The 17,420-nt window shown below is 38.9% G+C and overlaps 1 protein-coding gene across 1 annotated transcript in view; it reads right to left on the reverse strand.

The window, feature by feature from the left end:
- The window catches only part of CTNND2 (catenin delta 2), a 635,688-nt gene that overhangs the window by 509,560 nt on the left and 108,708 nt on the right, over positions 1-17,420 (reverse strand). Inside the window, exon 2 of the mRNA XM_014307661.2 lies at positions 4,685-4,818. Coding sequence (XP_014163136.2) covers positions 4,685-4,818 — 134 coding nt within the window. The remainder of the gene's footprint in view (positions 1-4,684; positions 4,819-17,420) is intronic.

Below are 17,420 nucleotides of genomic sequence, written 5' to 3' on the forward strand. Positions count from 1 at the left end.
TTGAGTTTTATTTGGTGAATATTACATATTACAATATGGCATGCATAATATTAGGGAAAACAGTGCATATGTCATTCTGTAATCAGATTTGGGGGCCCAAAACTTGGATGACTCTAGGAAATGCTATGACCTGCTGGTCAGACTAGATGATTTTACATCTCTTCTGGACTTAAGACCTCAAAAGATATAGTCTGAATTGAAACTTAACCTGGCAGACCAAAGAAAAAAAAAAACTACTGCAGTTTTTACTTACTTACATGTACCTATATAAGATGTGCATGGCATACATAACCCTGTTTCCAAAGGGTACTAACACCTAATGTAAAAGTTTACTTAAGTCAGATATATTGCCCTTATTTAATACTGACAAGAATAATAACACTTAGTAATTATTGCCCTGTATGTGATTTTAACATAGTTTCAAATCATAATTTCTTGACAAACAAGTAGCTTTCTAGTGGAAAAACATAGTAAATATTAAAAGTAACATAAGCCATTTTAGGAACAAAACGCATCTTGCAAAGACAAAAAAAAATCCTAAATAACCCAACCCAAAAAGCCCAAACCAAAAGCCACCAGCAACCATAAAAGCCAGACTTCTGTATTCTCTGCAATCAGCAATATGATGTAAAGTACATATCAATCAATACTTATTTGAACCGTGTGAGAAATATTTCAAAAGATTAGTCTAAATGTTTTTCTTGAAAGGGTGCAACTGGAAATGAGTATCTTTATTCAAAATAGGTATGTATAAAAAAGACTCAAAAGAAATATTAACATTGGCACAACTTTTTCTTTGCATAAGTTTTCTGAAAGTGAAAGTTGTTCTCTGAAACAGCCTACTACTAAGATGCTAAAGGAATCCAGAGCCACAAAGAAAATAAAAGAGATGCATGATACTATTTCTGAGTTGAAAAAAGCTGCCCATACTTCAAGTTGGATCTTACTGCTAGGAAATTAATTTATCACATCTTTTCCAAGTGTTCCTATAAAAATAAAATCTGCCAAAACAAGCCTCTGCTAGGTCACTGCAATCCTGCTCAGCTTCCAAGGGAGCAGTTTTCTGTATGCCAAGAACCAAGTACTGTGAACTACATATGCCTGGAGACTTCCAGGAAAAGCATCAGCTTCATTACATATTTACTCAAAAGGCTCCCCAGCAGCTATTTCCACCTTCAAAAAAGCATCAACAACAGCTCCCTTCCCAGGATGTTTTTTAACAAGTGGGCTCAGAAGTCTCTTTTGCTGGTGGAAATTCCCAATCAGAGGCACATCATACTTTTTGCAGAAATAGTTGCATCTATCACATATATTCTCACAAATTAAGAGTTCTGATATCTCACTTTTTGTTGAAGAAGTCTTCCCGTATTTACAGATACAAAACCAGATGACAAACTGCAAAGAGAAATGTCCTCATGTTTTCTAAAACGTATGAAGCATTGGGCCAAAGGTGTTTGCCAGTATATCGTAAGAAAAAAACTCCTTCATACATTTAATGGAAAACTAAAATTATGTCTCTTTGCTTGATTTCTCTTTAAAGAACTTGATACTGTCTAAAAATCTCAAAAAAAAAAACCAAAAAAAAACCAAACCAAAACAAAAAAAAAAAAACCCACACAAAAAACCCACACAAAATAATCCCAAAACAACAGCTTTCATTTTCACAGAAGTTATTTACTACTTCTCTTCATAAGGACTGCTCAAAAACAGCTAAGCCAAAGATCACTGCCTGGCATCTCATGGTTTCTTAAGACACATCTTGAATAATCCTGACCTTGCCTCCAGCAGCGCTGTCTAACCTTAAGAAAGTTCACAGCAAGGGATAAAGAATGGATTCAAGTTCCTTATCTATCAGTTCTGAATAGCATCTCTGAAGTCTGAAACCCAAACATGAATCAGCACGCTTGTCCAGAGGTAAAGCACAAATGAAATGGCCTGTATTTCAAAGCAAGGTGCTTTGCATTTGCATTTCCCAAAATCAACCTAACTCCTCAACAGCAAAATTTCTCTTTTGACAGATACCCTCAGCTTGAACAGCATGTGGCTAAATCTTCTTATCGAGTCAGGACAATCATGTGTGTCACTTTACATTTCGCATATCAAGCACAATTTTTTGCCCCAATAAACTTTTTAGACCCAATAAATCAGTTCCTCAAAATGTGACAGCACAGGGATACCTCTTTTTCAAACCAAGCACAGCAAAACTTTAAATTTTCTGAATATATCATTTAAGTTTCATATAGGACATTCAAGTAAAACAAATAAATGCAACATTTAATACCACTTCTCTGTGCCTATAATGTATCCTGCCCTCTTCAAAGATTGCAAACACCTTTTACTTTTTTCCATATCATAGATACCATAGTTTATTGCCATCACTCAGTGACAATGTTCTATTTATTTTATGAGAAGTAACACATGAAGTTACCCCAAGTGTTCCAAGAGAAAAAATGCAAGGAAACCTTTTAAAGCTAAGCATCGGCAGAGAAAAAGAAAATGTAATATACTTGATTAGTTGAAAACCATCCTAATTATGACTGATATGTTGAAAAACACCTTAATTTCTCAATTTTGACAGTACTTTTGAATAATTGTATCTGTGTAACTCCAGTTATATTTTTGGCTACAGTCAAAAAGCATGCAGAGCAAAATCACATACCAGACAGTAAAGTAACTCTTTCCTTCTTCTAAAGAGCAGGTGGCTACCCATTTGAACGGTCAGTTAGAAACTTAACTTAATTTACTCCAACAATGGAGAATCAGTGCAATGTATTTTATCTGTCTGAAGACTAGGACTATGGCATTTCCTAGAATTTTTCCAACAGAACATTAAATAACGGAAGTGTGTCAAAACAATATTGTGGGGAAAAAGGCTGGAAGCAGGTTGGGGGTGGGGGGTGTTTAGTGTAATATTATTATGTTTACTATGGTTGTTATTATTATTATGGTTATGGTTATTATTATTATTATTATTACTACTACTTGGTTTTGAGCTTATTATAGTCTTCCAGCTTCAAGATAGGTGTGACTAGAGATATCTGCCAAGAAGCAAATTTCCTTAAGAGAACACCTGTTAAATTTTGGTACCTTGTATCACAATAGTTCAAGACATTATCTTTTTAGTCTGCAGTACCTTAGGTTAGCTGGCTAGGCTGTTCTTGGTGATAAGTGAATGCAGAACTACTTTATTACAGGCTCCTTTCTGCTGTGGTTCACAGGAATCAGAAATAAGTCTGCTAATATATTACCACTTGAAATCCCTTTCATCTGGTGGATTCAGCAGCAATTTCCTCTGGTACTCAATTGATTTATAGGGGTGGAAGGATCATTTGTAAAACACATAACCGGGTATAAACTAGTGAAAATCACAACACCAAACAGAGAAGTTCTTGTCACTATTCCATACTGTGAGTCACACTCCAACACACATATAACTTCTATCTATGTAATCTCCCTGTATACTTTTTCACTATCAAAGAGTCAGAAAGTAAGGCAGGTACTTTTCTACAAAATAATGCAGTGACACAGGCAGAAACACTGGCACACACCCAAGAAATATCATTGACATGGAAGAGAATACAAACATCTAAACCATGGGCAATTTTCAATTCCAATGATGTGCCACAAATCTCTAGACAAAGCTCCACATTATAACATTTCATTTTTGCAATCCTCTTTTCAGAACAGAAAATATGACTAACCTCTACCACCCAAAAGAGAGAACTGGCATATAGCAAAAAAAAAAAAAAAAAAAAAAGGAAGAGTGATGTTAAAATTTTTATAAGATCTCTAAGACTCAAGAGCTATTACTCCAGTCCTGAGAGATATCATAAGCTGAACTCATGCATTAATTTAAATCAAGAACCAGTGAATGTCTTTGGCAGGGAAAGATCAGTACCTGATAAAGGAAGAACCAATTTAAACACCTTCAGCAAGGAGAAAGCTGCCTAAAAGCAGCTGATTTTAATGTCTCTCCTTGTTGATGCTGTCAAACCAAAGGAGGTAGTGACAGAGACCAATTGTTTGCATTAACTGAAATATTAACCATCCCCTAAAGTACAAAAAGGCATTAAAAGCAAAATCTCTGATATTCTGCCCACAAAAATTTACATTAAAATGTCCAGGCCTGTTTTATTAGCATCAAGCAGACCATGACACTGAAGAGCTTTTCCTTGAAAATTTCTAATATTTTTGTTTTAATCATCCAAAACTGAGTGCCTCTATCTATACCCAGTTTTGCCCTGAAATAATCTCACATCAGGTTTTACACAAACCCCTAAAAAGATGTACATAAATTTTAAAAACCTAGGGCTCTTACTAATCCTTTAAAAATTCTACAATACACATCTTTGCCACAATTTCTCTGTAACTCTTACATGCCAGTAAACTGTAACTCCACATGCAGACTGCCAACAATAAAAGGAGAGACATCAGAAAACCACCATCCACAGTAAAGTGTGAAAGTGGAGAATAAAATGAGCAATTCAATTAAATTATATTAAATATACTGTAGGAAAGCTTACAGAAGTATATTAAAGCATGAAGAAATGGTTAAGATTCTTTGCAATATGTATTTGTGAACTAAATTATTCAGATACCAAATATGAAACATTTGAAAAAAAAAAAAAACAAACCAGTAAATCATGCTGTTGTTTTCCAGCCTACAGATGCATCACTTGCCTACCTGTTCTTTGACTGAAGCTAGAATGGCAGAGGTTGTCTCAGTTTCGGAGCCATCTCCATTGGATGTGTTCAACACAGGACTAAGGGAACTTGTCTTGTCAGAAGACGAGGGCTGGTCTGGAACAGGCATAGTTTCTGCAGTTCATGGAGAAATAAAACAATGGATTTGTTATCATAAACCTGATAAATAGCAAACTCATATAAATACAAGAATAACAGTCATTTAAAGTAAAAATTATAGAATATGCTTCTGTTCTGTACTTTAGAATATATTACTTATTTAAAACATAAACAATTTCTGAATTAAAAAAAAATTAATTTATCTCCCAGTCTTACTCTGACATAGTTACCAGCAGTACATTTGGAAGGATTCAAATAATTTATAGCTGTGATTTTTGTATAGTAGTCCAGTGGCAGCATACAACATAAAATTATAGTATCATGAAAGTAATGAATCATGAAATGCTTTGCAAACAGAAACCCAGCAAATGATACATGAGAGAAATACAAGCTATCTAGTGTTTACTTGCTAACACACATGTTTATTTAACATATATTATATTTTAAGCCTAGGTAACTTTCATACTCTTTCTTCTAGTCTAATTTTGCCAACATTTTATCTGAGTATTTTTATGAAAAACAGCACACCAGTTGCTAAGCCATTTTTAAGATCTCTTACCAATAAAAAAAAAGGAAAAGAAAAAGAAAAAGAAAAAGAAAAAGAAAAAGAAAAAGAAGAGTCTTGGCATTTGAAGGCATTTCTAGCATTTCTTTTCAGAGGGCAAAACAGTGGTGTGACTGTGGAATGATTTATCTTTCTGAAGGGTAAGCTACAGTGCAGTATCTCTGTTTAAATGTCACTATAGGCACATCTCCAGAGGCAGACACGTTGTGCCACATTCCAGAAGTAAAGGAGCAGAGAGGCAGCTTGCATGGTTATGCACAGGCACGATAGGATAAAACCATGTTCATGTGGGAGCTGGCCAGAATTGTTCTGTGCAAGAGAAGTGGCCCACAGGCTGCCAGCTGGATGGGCCTCATAAAGAGCAGCGGGGATATTCAGAGCAGCCACCACTTGCATAAGAAACAAAACTCCTGCCTTGGCTCTATTCTGCTAAAATATAATAATACAGCTTTTTCTTGAAGAAGTGAGAAGGCTGAAAACAGTAGGAAAGGGTAGTTGGTAAAAACAAATACAAAACTCAATACCCAGCCCAGGCATCCCTGCATCAGTCTGCCATGGAAATTAGATTTCTAAAATAAGGGAAAATGACATTCTATAAAGCTTTGTCTCTGAAGCCACAGTGCTGCCCAAGAAGACACAGCTAGCCCAGCTGGGTAGCATTTTTCCAAAGCTTCCTGAAGCTCGAGACACTGGCACACATATGCAAGACAAAAACATAAAAGCACAGATTATTCATTAAAAAGCCAGTTATTTGTTAGAAGAAAAATCTCCCTAAATCTCAGGCTAGGTTAGTTTATATATTGAAGAATGTGATAATATATAATTTTAGTTAAAGAAGCTACATATTTTCATAGAGCTTACTTTTTGTAAGCAAATCTGGCTGACAATGGTAAATACTAAATCTTTGGCTCTGGTAATACCCTTGCTCCAGACACAAACACTACTTGAAGTTAAACTAGAAAACCTTGGGGAGAAAGAAAGGTTCCTTGGGGGGAACATAGAAAACCTGCTTTCTTCTATCACAAGTACAAGCAGACCGAACAAAACTTCTTAACAATTCCATTACCTCAATCTAAAAGGACTTCTTGGATTACATTTTCTTGGGTTTTTTTAACAAAAGAACTGACTTCTGTTACAGGAATTTAACTAGTTTGTGACATATAATTAAACCTGCTGCTGTCTTGTAAAGAGAGAAAAGACATGCAGGCACACACATATAAACCTTTATTCTGTTACCTTGCTTTCAAACCATCTAGTTATTATATTTTCTTAGTAAATTAATAATTACATTATCATAATAGAAACAAAAGTAGGGTTTTTTTTTTGTGTGGCTATTTACATCCAAAAAAAGAAATTACAAATGGCCTAATAATTGATTTTGTTGTCTGATAGTTAATTTTGCAGAGTGATCTGTGCAGAAATCACTGTGATGCAACACTCCTTGCTATCAGCTCCGTAGCCTGCAAAGTCTGAAGGAGCCCAGGGGATTCAAGCACACGAGCAAGGACAAGTGCAGCAGCAGTCCCACCTGCCTGGCATACACTCGGCTCCAGGCGCAGGGAAGCTGTGCTCCCTGCTCGGGGCAACTCACCAGGGGGACACGTGGAACTACAGCAGCATGAGGCTCCAAGAACTGCATCTGCCCATTTCTTTAAAAAGGTTGCAGAGTTCACAGGTTGGGCTAGTTGCTGCCAGGGTGGAGTTCTAACTGTTTGTTGTTGTAATCTCCTGTTGTTTTTGTTAACTACCTGTTGTTGATGGTTAAGAATTCCCCCTTTTGTCGAGTGGCACCCTGCTGCTTCCTGGAAGAGAAGAGGAGGGGACATCGGAGTTGGCATGCAAATGACCTCGGAACCAGCATGCAAAGGAAGAAGCCACTCACCAAACCTAACAAAAACCTCTAAATACAATGAGCCAACATGGAATTGACGGACCAGAGTGATGTCTAAATATGAGGAACAGAATCCAGTATCCGCTAAGACCCTTTTTACCCTCACCCTAACCTCAAAGATGTCAGCTGGACAAAGGACCTGGAATGTCAACCCCAAGCAACGGGCAATGTTGTGCTGCTCTCGTGATGGCTGAAGTAGTAGTTCTGCCTGCAGTCCAACGGACAAAGCTGCACTTTTCTGTGACTATGTTCACAGGGGTTCGAGGATGAGGGTAAGAGATGAGGATTTGACTCCATGTTTCAGAAGGCTTGATTTACTATTTTATGATATATATTATATTAAAACTAAAAGAATAGAAGAAAGGATTTCATCAGAAGGCTAGCTAAGAATAGAAAAAGAAAGAATGATAACAAAAGCTTTTGTCTCGGACAGAGCGTCTGAGCCAGCTGACTGTGACTGGCCATTAATTAGAAACAACCACATGAGACCAATCACAGATCCACCTGTTGTCTTCCACAGCACCAGATAACCATTGTTTACATTTTGTTCCTGAGGCCTCTCAGCTTCTCAGGAGAAAAAATCCTAAGGAAAGGATCTTTCAGAAAACATCATGGCTACACCTTTCCTCCTCCTCCATGCCACTCCTGGAAGCAGCAGCGGGCGTGAGCGTGACCCGTCAGTTCTTCCCATCCGAGCTAGTTTTTAATAAAGGCATTAAAAAGGAGAAAGATCTCCTGCCCTATTTATTTCAACCAAAGCAGTGAATGAGGCGCCTGGGGAAATGTTTTCGGGCTCCCTGGCTGGGAGCAGACCCCTGCTGCACCCTGCTTTCGGTGCCATGCTGAGGGAGCTCTCTGGGAAAAGCCCCTTGTCTGCTCAGCTCATCCCCACGCTGCCCCAGGGCTGCCTGACCCCGGCGGGGAGGCTCTGCTGAATCGGCTGTTCCATAAACAACACTCGCCCGAGGAGGTAAAACCCAGCAAAGTAAACAAGACTGGGAGGCCAGGACTACACAGAATGTTTGCCCTAGCACAAACGCTCCAGAATATTTAAAGTGTATTTGGGAGTGACTGCAGGGCTGCGTGGCCAACGGGGGGAATCTGCTCTGCGACCAAAAAGATGCTACTGGTACAACAACAACACTTTATGCGAGATCAAAACAATTACATCCATGAGACACAGGCAGCAGCTGCCTGTTGCTATTGTTAACTTCTTTTAGGGCTATATCCAATTTCAGTAAATCTTAATTTTTAGTCTGTAAGTTTTTTTTAAACTCTTTGTTTTTACCAAAGAACACTTCAATAACTGCTTTATTAGTCTACATTTGCAAGCATTAGTTTAAATGGGAAAAAAACCCCTGATTACACAATCAACTACTGTCATAAATTGTACTTGCTTCAAATAGGTTCAATATCTGGACAGTAGCTAACATTCTGCAACCACTGCATGTTTTCATAACTTTTGTTTGTTTGTTTTTAAGTCTAGATATTAAAAGAATGGGGAAGATTAAAAAAAAAAAAGGCATGCTGCACATGTCCTCTTCATCTAGAAACATAGAAACAGAGAAATCAAAATAAATGTTTCTGACATTGAAAGGAATGTTTTGTGCCCCTATTAAAATGTTTTTTCTGGACACAGAATGTAATTTCAAACATCTATCATATGAGTTCATTTGTTACTATAGTTCTTCAAAGGGAAAGGTTGCAGCCAATAGCACTTAGTAGCCCAGTGTCCCTGGATCTACAGCTCTGGGATATCCAGCTGAAGTGTTAACATTATAGACTGTAACAGTTATTTGTTCATTACATAAACTTGTACGAGAGATACCATACGGAAAGGAAACACAGAATGAATTTTCACAAGCTACAGAGACAGTACTGTACTGAAGGTAAAGTAGATTAAAAAAAAAACCAAACATGACTTAGCAACATAAAACAGCGTTTCAACGGCAAACATCAACATAGCAAGCACTCACATTTGCACATGTGTTCAGAAATGAATTTTAATTTAGCTCAGTCTTCATCATAAGAAATTTTACATTCTCAGGTTTCAGTGGGACCTAAAACTGCTAGTACTGTAGAATTAGAAAATAAAATATGGTTGAAATGAGCCTCTGCACCCCTTGTCCACTACCAAATCTCTAGACAAATCAGATTTTTTCTTGTCATTTCACATATTTAGCACGCAGAACCAGTTCTGCACAGCCTCTCTCACTGCAGCCTCTCTTACTGCAGCCTCTCTTAGCAACCTCCCTCTGCTCCAGGCTCCACTGGCCTTATCAGTAGAAAATTTGCTTTGCTGTTTAATATAATACATATAATCTCCCTGTTTCCTCCACCGTTCAGCATGGGCACAAAAAACCTAATAATTTCACCAGTTGTCTTCAAAAAAGCATTTTCCCACGTAATGATAATGACCATGGTACCTTTCCTTCTTCTCTGGCTTCCCTTCTCTAAAAAAGCCACCCCAATACTTTTCATTTTTCATCATAAAGTAGGTTGGCTGACCCACACTCCTGGGAACTTAGCACCAAAAACAAAGGAAAGTTAGAGGGAGTACAAGAAGAAAAAGAAAAGCTAAGCAGCTTAAGAGAGTACACCATAGCTGAGAAACTGCTAGAAGTAACTTGGCTACATTTAATTTCCGCAACAGCAACACTATTTTCTATCTGTGCCACAAAAACACAGATGAAATTCTGTAAGTCAGAGCATAAACATGCTCCTGAGAGAACAGAATTAAAATCTTAGGCGATCATAGACATGAACAGGGAAAATACTACCAGCCTTTTGGGAACATACTGGGAAGTGAGACATAAATAATTCATGGTTTCCCGTATTCCAAAGCGCTGGTAAAATTCTGTCTAGAGTTTGACCCTTTAATTTTTTTTCCCCTGTCCTTCTAAGAGCATCTAAAAACTTCATCTCAATTAAAAAAAAATAAACAACAACTCTGTAAATCCGGACGAGACCATCCTCTCCCTCAGCTGGGCTCAGTGTTCTGCTCTGTGAGCGGCCAGCGCTGCCCAGGCCGGCCCCAGGCGGTGCCAGCGGCTGCAGCGGCCCCAGCGCAGGGCACGGCTGAGCCCCTCAGCCCCGGGGAAAGCCTGGGCAAGGGAGGGCAAAACGCTGCCCAGAGCCAGGGCTGAGCCGGGGGAAGCGAGCCAGAAACAGCCCTGCGAGCCCCGAGGGGACAGCGGGAGCAGGGCCGGGGGCAGGAGAGACCCGGCAGGGACGGCCCTGAGGCCTGGGAGAGAGCCCGGCCGGGCTGGGCTCTCCCTGTGGCCCCCGGGAAGGTCCCACCCTGAAATAGGGATAATGTGAGGAGGAAGCCCGGTAGAAAGCTGCCTGGCAGAAATGGATCTGGAAGCCATCACATGTGCCCAGGTGTCCAAGAAGACCAACAGCATCCTGGCCTGTACCAGCAATAGTGTGGCCAGCAGCACCTGGGAAGTGATTGCCACCCCGTATTTGGCACCATGAATCCTATGTCCAGTTCTAGGCCCCTCACAGCAAGAAGGATGTTGAGTTGCTGGAGCAAGTCCAGAGCAGGGAGGTTGAGGGAGCTGGGGTTGTTTAGCCTGGAGAAAAGGAGGCTCAGGCAAGACCTTATCATTCTCTACAACCACCTGAAAGGAGCTTAGGGTTGGTCTCTTCTTCCAAGCACCATATGATACAACAAGAGGAAACAGTCCCAAGTTCTGCCAGGAGAGGTTTAGACTGGATATTAGAAAAAATTCTCCACCAAAAGGGTTGTCAATCATTAGAACAGGCTGCCCAGAAAACTTGTGTAATCATCATCCCTGGAAGTGTTTAAAAACACATGTAGATGTGGTGCTTAAGGACATGGTTTCATGGTGGACTCACAGGGCTAGATTAATGGCTGGACTCAATGATCTCAGAGGACCATCAGTTTGTACCTGTGTGATCCAAATCTTTGTGACTAGATCACACAAATATCTGGCAAGAGTAATAGCATGACATTCAGAACCAGAGAATAAAAGATGACAAGACCACATTCCTTCTGTGACTCTTGGGATGGCAGTGGATGCTGGATGGCAGACACCCTTCCTTGTAGGAGGATGTCAGGCCTCCTCTGAGGTAACACATCCAATGTAGCTAGTTCCAAGGTCAAATTGCAAAAGTCTGTTCAGGCTAAACTCAGGCACAGAGGTCCATTCTACACCATAAATAAATCCTTAGATAAAACAAAATATTTATGGGATTTAAAAATGCATATGCAAATGGCAATGTGAGATGATGAGGTTTCACTTAAAAGTTTAATTTTCCACGCACACTTTGCATAGATTATGGGCAGAGATTTACTACATAGGGAACTAAAAAAGTATAGTCATGAAGATGTCATTGGTGAAAGCAATTTGGTTGCATAGTTCTCTAATTACATATTGCCAGTTTTTCTGCTCTTTCTCAGATGGGGTAGTTAATCTGCCTTTCACTGGTCTTATTCTCCTCCTCCACATCAGAAAAAAAAAACAAGCTTCATTCACAGAAAAAAAATTTAGAACTTAAGAAGCCACAGCATCAATGCTTAAAGAAAGAGAGAATGTTGCTTAAAGAGGCAGACTTTCAGGTTTAAATATCAGATTGAAGTTCCTCTAAAAGCAACTTTGTTAATGATGTTTATGTAGTCTAATGTTTTATCACTCTTTCATGGGTAGAAAGTACATATAGGTTAAAAAAACTCAAACCAATCAGCTCCACAGTGTCTGAGAATCCATGGCAAAAGCCAAGTCAGCCACTAAACTAGCAACTGCATCAAATCATGGAAATCAGAAAATCCAAATATCTTTCTTTAATAAAAAGATATTGCAGTAAGAAACACGTACACAGCTGTGCGTTCTTCCTGTACAATGAACCATTAATCAGCGAGTGCACTCATTATAAAAGTGTAAGTCATGCTGTCTTACTGCACAGTAATCAAATCTGGCATGTTACTGAGCTCATCTGGAAAGCCACAAATGATACTGAAGTAGCCTTGGATAAGAATCAGTCACTTTAAATAATCCAATATGCAATCATGCATCAAGAAAACTTTTTTCTTCCTTTCCTCTACCTTACACATGCTATGTAGAGATTACTGTATGACTAGAATTTAATCATAGGCATTCCTATTGTTCCTATTAGAATTGCTCTTACCTTTTTTCTATCGTTTGAAATACATGAGGACTTATTGTAAAATGAAAATAATTTTTCTTTTTTTTTTTTTTACCTAAAACTATTCCTGCACTTAAATTTACTGTTTATGATATCTAAACTAATATCATGATGTCAGAAGGGCTGATGTTGATCCTGTTTCTACCTGTGTACTGAGTCATTCTGATAAGCTAAGAATTCAGTGGGTATAAATGATGAGTCAAAATGACACAGAATGAAATAGGCCTGGTCATTCTTGCAAATTATTATATATATTACAAGTCATATTAGGTACAGATATGGATGGGAAAAAATACCCAAAATAGTAATTCTCACTATTACATATTGTAAAGTCAATTCAAATATTATCACATACAACTGGCAGACTAATAAATATGTTTACATCAGACTTTTGGAATAAGATTCCAACTGGAAGAAGTAGAAATTGGCACTGCTTGAGAATTTAGATATGCAAATTATCGCTCCCAATAGAAAGATGACCCATTATTCCTTCAGTCATCTCAAACTATGGAGGTGACTGAAGGCTGAGATAGCATTGGCTCTAGACAGCAGGACGCGTACCTACTAATGCTGCATTGAATTTTTCTGCACTGAATCTGAATCCTGCAGCTGTGGGACAGTGAAACAGGGTAGAGAGTCTGTAAACATGGGCCCTCCCTCCTCCTGCACAAAACCCCTTTGAAATTGCAGATTTCTGTTACTGTCCTATCTAAGCTGACAAGCCTGGTTCAATTTGTGTCTGGGTAAGTGTTCTTAAAAATAGGTTGATAATCTCTTGAGTCAACAGTAAGATAAGAAAAACTGCCAGAACCTGCCAAATACCTTGAAGGCAAAAATGTCTCCTGATTGCCTAAGTAGTTATCACAACATCCTAAAGCACATATCTCCTATGTTGAAATTACTAAGGCAGGAAAACAGATTAATTAAAGGAGACACGATATCTTAAAGACCTTTGGAAAGGCTTAGGCTCAATTAAAGATCAGGGATATGTGGGATCAGTCAGCACTCTTCTTATTCTAGCTAACGCATCACGAAGGCTTTTCAAAGAGCAAGGGCTGTTTTCTTTCTGGGATTGTTCTTTGTTCACAGACTCATCCATCTCCCTGCTCATTAAGACAGATGAGTTTGGCTTTTGTCTTCTTTTGTGACTTCAGCTTGTTGCACTCAGTTATTTCAATCATACTGCACAAGTATTTAGGACCTCTAAGGGTGTGAAAAAGAATTCTCTGGTTTAAAGTTTAGGCAAAGTTGAGGTTCAGGTTTGTTAGATCATAACATTTCTTTTTCTGTCCTCCTGCTCTTTGCAGAAGTGTGGTAGAAGACATAAAAGATCCCCACTAAAGTAAAGGATAAAGACAACTATATTCTAAAACCTGAAAGAAGAGAGGCTATACTGGAAAACTTCCTCCAATATTTTCATTGACTTAACCTGTTCTAAAGTCTGATAGATAAATATGAAATACCTAAAATTTCCTTCTCTTCCCCAGATGCCTGACTCAAAAAGGCATTTCCTGAAACATTCCAAAGACTATAGCTCAAGACAAAAAAAGTTTCTTCCTCGGGAACTCTCTACTTCTGCCCTGAGTCTTGATTAAGATATCTCTATTTTCCTTCTCTGCATAGAGGAAGCAAAACAAAAGGTCTTATGTACACAACAGCCTGAGGCCTCCACAGGCTGTATCAAATATTTTCCTGACTCTGTCTACATTAACCAGTGTAAGAACACTGCAGGCTGTATGAATCCTGAAGTCTTGACTAGTGCTTAAGCCATCTGCAATGATTCCAAACTTCTTAGTTCAATACGATCCTGCTAATTTTTTTTTCTCAAGTAATATGTCATAAAACATGGCAGTTTTGCTTTTTGCTATAATGTTTACAATTTCAAATACTTTTAATTACTTTTACAGCCAGCCTCCTTAAAATTAAACAAAAATTCTAAGTAATTCCCAATTATTTTAGCAGGATAACTCAGAAGTGCTTATGAGAAAAAAGGTACAGCATTTGGCCCAAAGGACCTTGAAGAAAGGCAAAGTCTAATTGTACATCCTTTGTTGTTTTTTTCTCTCAAACCAGAGCCTGAACCACTGCTGACCAGTGCATGAAGATTTAAAGATCAGACTCAAATTACAAAGCCAGAGCTGTGTCAGTTCACTACCCCCAGCCCCCTTCCATGTCAATTTATTGTAGCGACTGAATAAGTGATTAATCAGAACAGATAAACCACATGCTGCTTCTTCCTGCTTCATTGGTCCTGAAACCACCCTCCTAATCTGGAAGGATTTACCCTAACCAGCTAGCATGACCATCTGAGAACTGAGCAACCTCCTCAAATTCTTAGGAAAATATTTCATTTGGAGTTAAGTAAGGCAATCATATAGAGAAACCAGCATAAAAAAATCATCCTTCTCTCAGTATTTTAGAGACCTCAGCATGAGGATTTACAAAAATTTATTTCAGTTTTGCTAGAAAATCTATTCAAAAAGCAAGCAAATTTGTTTCATTCATGGAATCCAATGAGAGAATATTGTTTGCTGCTCTTACCGAGGGAACAGGAGTTCTTACTTCAGTGGCAATGCCAATATCCTCAAGCATAGAGAGCAAAATGCACATCTACAAACAAAAGCCAGAAATAGTCCTTCCAATGAATTCTTAAAATCTTGTATTATGTAGACACCATGTGAGTAGGTGATACTAACATAATATTTTGGTGTTTTTTTTTTTTCATCCGTTGGTCATTTATTGCCTTGGGGTGAATTGAAATAAAAAGTGTCATTATGTTTTGTTCATGGTGGAATGGAGTTAATTTTCTTTATAGAAGCTCAAGTGGTAACACTGTGATTAAAAAACTGTTTCAGCCACTGCTGAGTGGTACTTGCACAGAATCGAGCCTTTTCTCTTTCCCACTCAGCCCCTCCGCAGGGTAGGGAGGGGACACAGCCAGGATAGCTGACCCCAACAGATCAAAGGCATACTCCATATTGTATAATGTCATGCTTAGCATATAAACTCGGGGCAGTTTCTCCAAAGTAGCTTTTGCTTGGGGACTGGTTGGGCATCAGTCTGATGGTGGTGAGTGCTTTTACATAATTTGTTTTTTTTTTCCTTTTATGTATTAAGTTGCTGTTATCTTGACTCACTAGAGGTTTTTTCCTCACTTTTGACTGTCCAGTTCTCTCCCTCATCCTGCTGTAGTGGGTTAGCAAGCAAGTGGGTGAAGGCTTAGCTGCCAGCCAGAATCAAACCCCAACCACATCATGACTAATTCCCCCAAACACCACCAACAGTAACCAGAGGAAAAAGAAGTTTGTAATGAAAGAGATAGGGTCAATGGCGGAAACACCTGAGGACACATGTTCATTTCAAAAAAACAGAAATAGCAAGGCAAAAGCACAGCCCTATGAGTCTGGCAAATAATCCACTAAAGTTCTTGCCAAATTAGACTCTTTATTACTACTACTTCAAATTTAAATTGCAGGCTGATTCATGCTGACTACTCTTCATGTCTCCCATGGTTCTGAACCTGAAGGAAGATAGACAGTTCTGGTATTGGTGTAATCTCAGGACTAATCTACTTCCTCACTAATTCCTGCAGTTAAGGAGCTTACTTATATATATCATACTGAATTGCACAATCCTCTTTGCCTCACATCTTTCCCTTTTATTACAGCTAGACAGCAGAATGCATATTTCTAAGCCCCATACAACACTCTGCAACCTACCTCCAGACTGACCTGCAGAGACACAATGTCTGGCAGGTAGGGCTGCCCTAGGGAACCAAGACAGCAATTACTGAGGGGTTCTTTCCATGGCTGTACCCCTTAAATAAGGGGTTGGAAGATGAGCACAGCATCTCCTCACTTGTTTCATGGCATGCTGAAGTAGGGATCTGCTGAGTTATGGACATCTGCTTTTTAAACATCTGGATACAACTCCCCCAGCCAAAGATGAGCATGACAATCAAACATTTCCTAAGTGTTTTCCTGAAGAATGCTGTACTCCTAATGGGAACTGTAAGTTCTTGTCTTCTCATTCCTTTGATATGGGCTTATGCACACAGCCCAAGCCCCACAAAAAGTAGCAAATCCCAAATCAGATTCCTGTGTGAAGCTGGGATGTCATATTACTCTTGTTCTCCATATATGCATCATTTCAAGTTTATCCGCATAAATTTTTTGTCATCCATTATTTTGATTTTTTTGCTTCATAAACTCTTTACAATATTTTGAGAGTCTAGGGCATCTCCACAAATAACACTGCAGAATGGGAAGTTCCCTAAACAGACTTTATGGCCAAGAAAGTTGGGACAAAAAAGAAAAAAAAATACAGAACTTAGGGTTTTTTCTTCACTCGCTGTAGCAATTAGCATGATTTATGTCCAGACAGAATAGCTGTTAGCATAAGCCAGTAAATGGTAAACAGCTATTTACTGTGGCAAAAGCAGATGAAATACAGTCAGCCAGCTGTCCCGAAAAAGAGAATTGGTTTTGTGTGCTGAAGAAAACAGGTAGCCAAACTATGCAAACTGTCTGATCATCATCAAAAAGTGCAAAGACTCAGTATCGGGAACAGACTGTGAGCAGCAAGAGCAAATTGGGAAAGATAAAAGATCTGAAAGGACTCATTACTAATGTGATATTCCCTGCCTAGTCCTATAACTAAGGATATTGAATATTGTAGGAAACCAGAGTACAAAAGTGAGAGGTGAGAACCTCATGACTCTACAGCAAGATTAGGAACCACCTCACCGGTATGCAGAGGACCCAAGAGCATCAGAGAGTGCTCTGGGGGACCCCATGACTCCACATCAGGTCTGCACACAGTCCAGCTTGAAACACTGTGCTGACCCACCTGCATTCTTTCCTTGATTTCACTGTCACCCTGCAGAAAAGAGAAGATGTGTGAAGGAACAATTGCACTAACCTGCCCAGATTTTCTCCTGGACCAAATAATCTCTCTGATGGATATCAAAATCGTGTGACACTTAAAACT

Source organism: Geospiza fortis, unplaced genomic scaffold, assembly GCF_000277835.1.
Source record: "Geospiza fortis unplaced genomic scaffold, GeoFor_1.0 scaffold281, whole genome shotgun sequence".
Taxonomy (NCBI): domain Eukaryota; kingdom Metazoa; phylum Chordata; class Aves; order Passeriformes; family Thraupidae; genus Geospiza; species Geospiza fortis.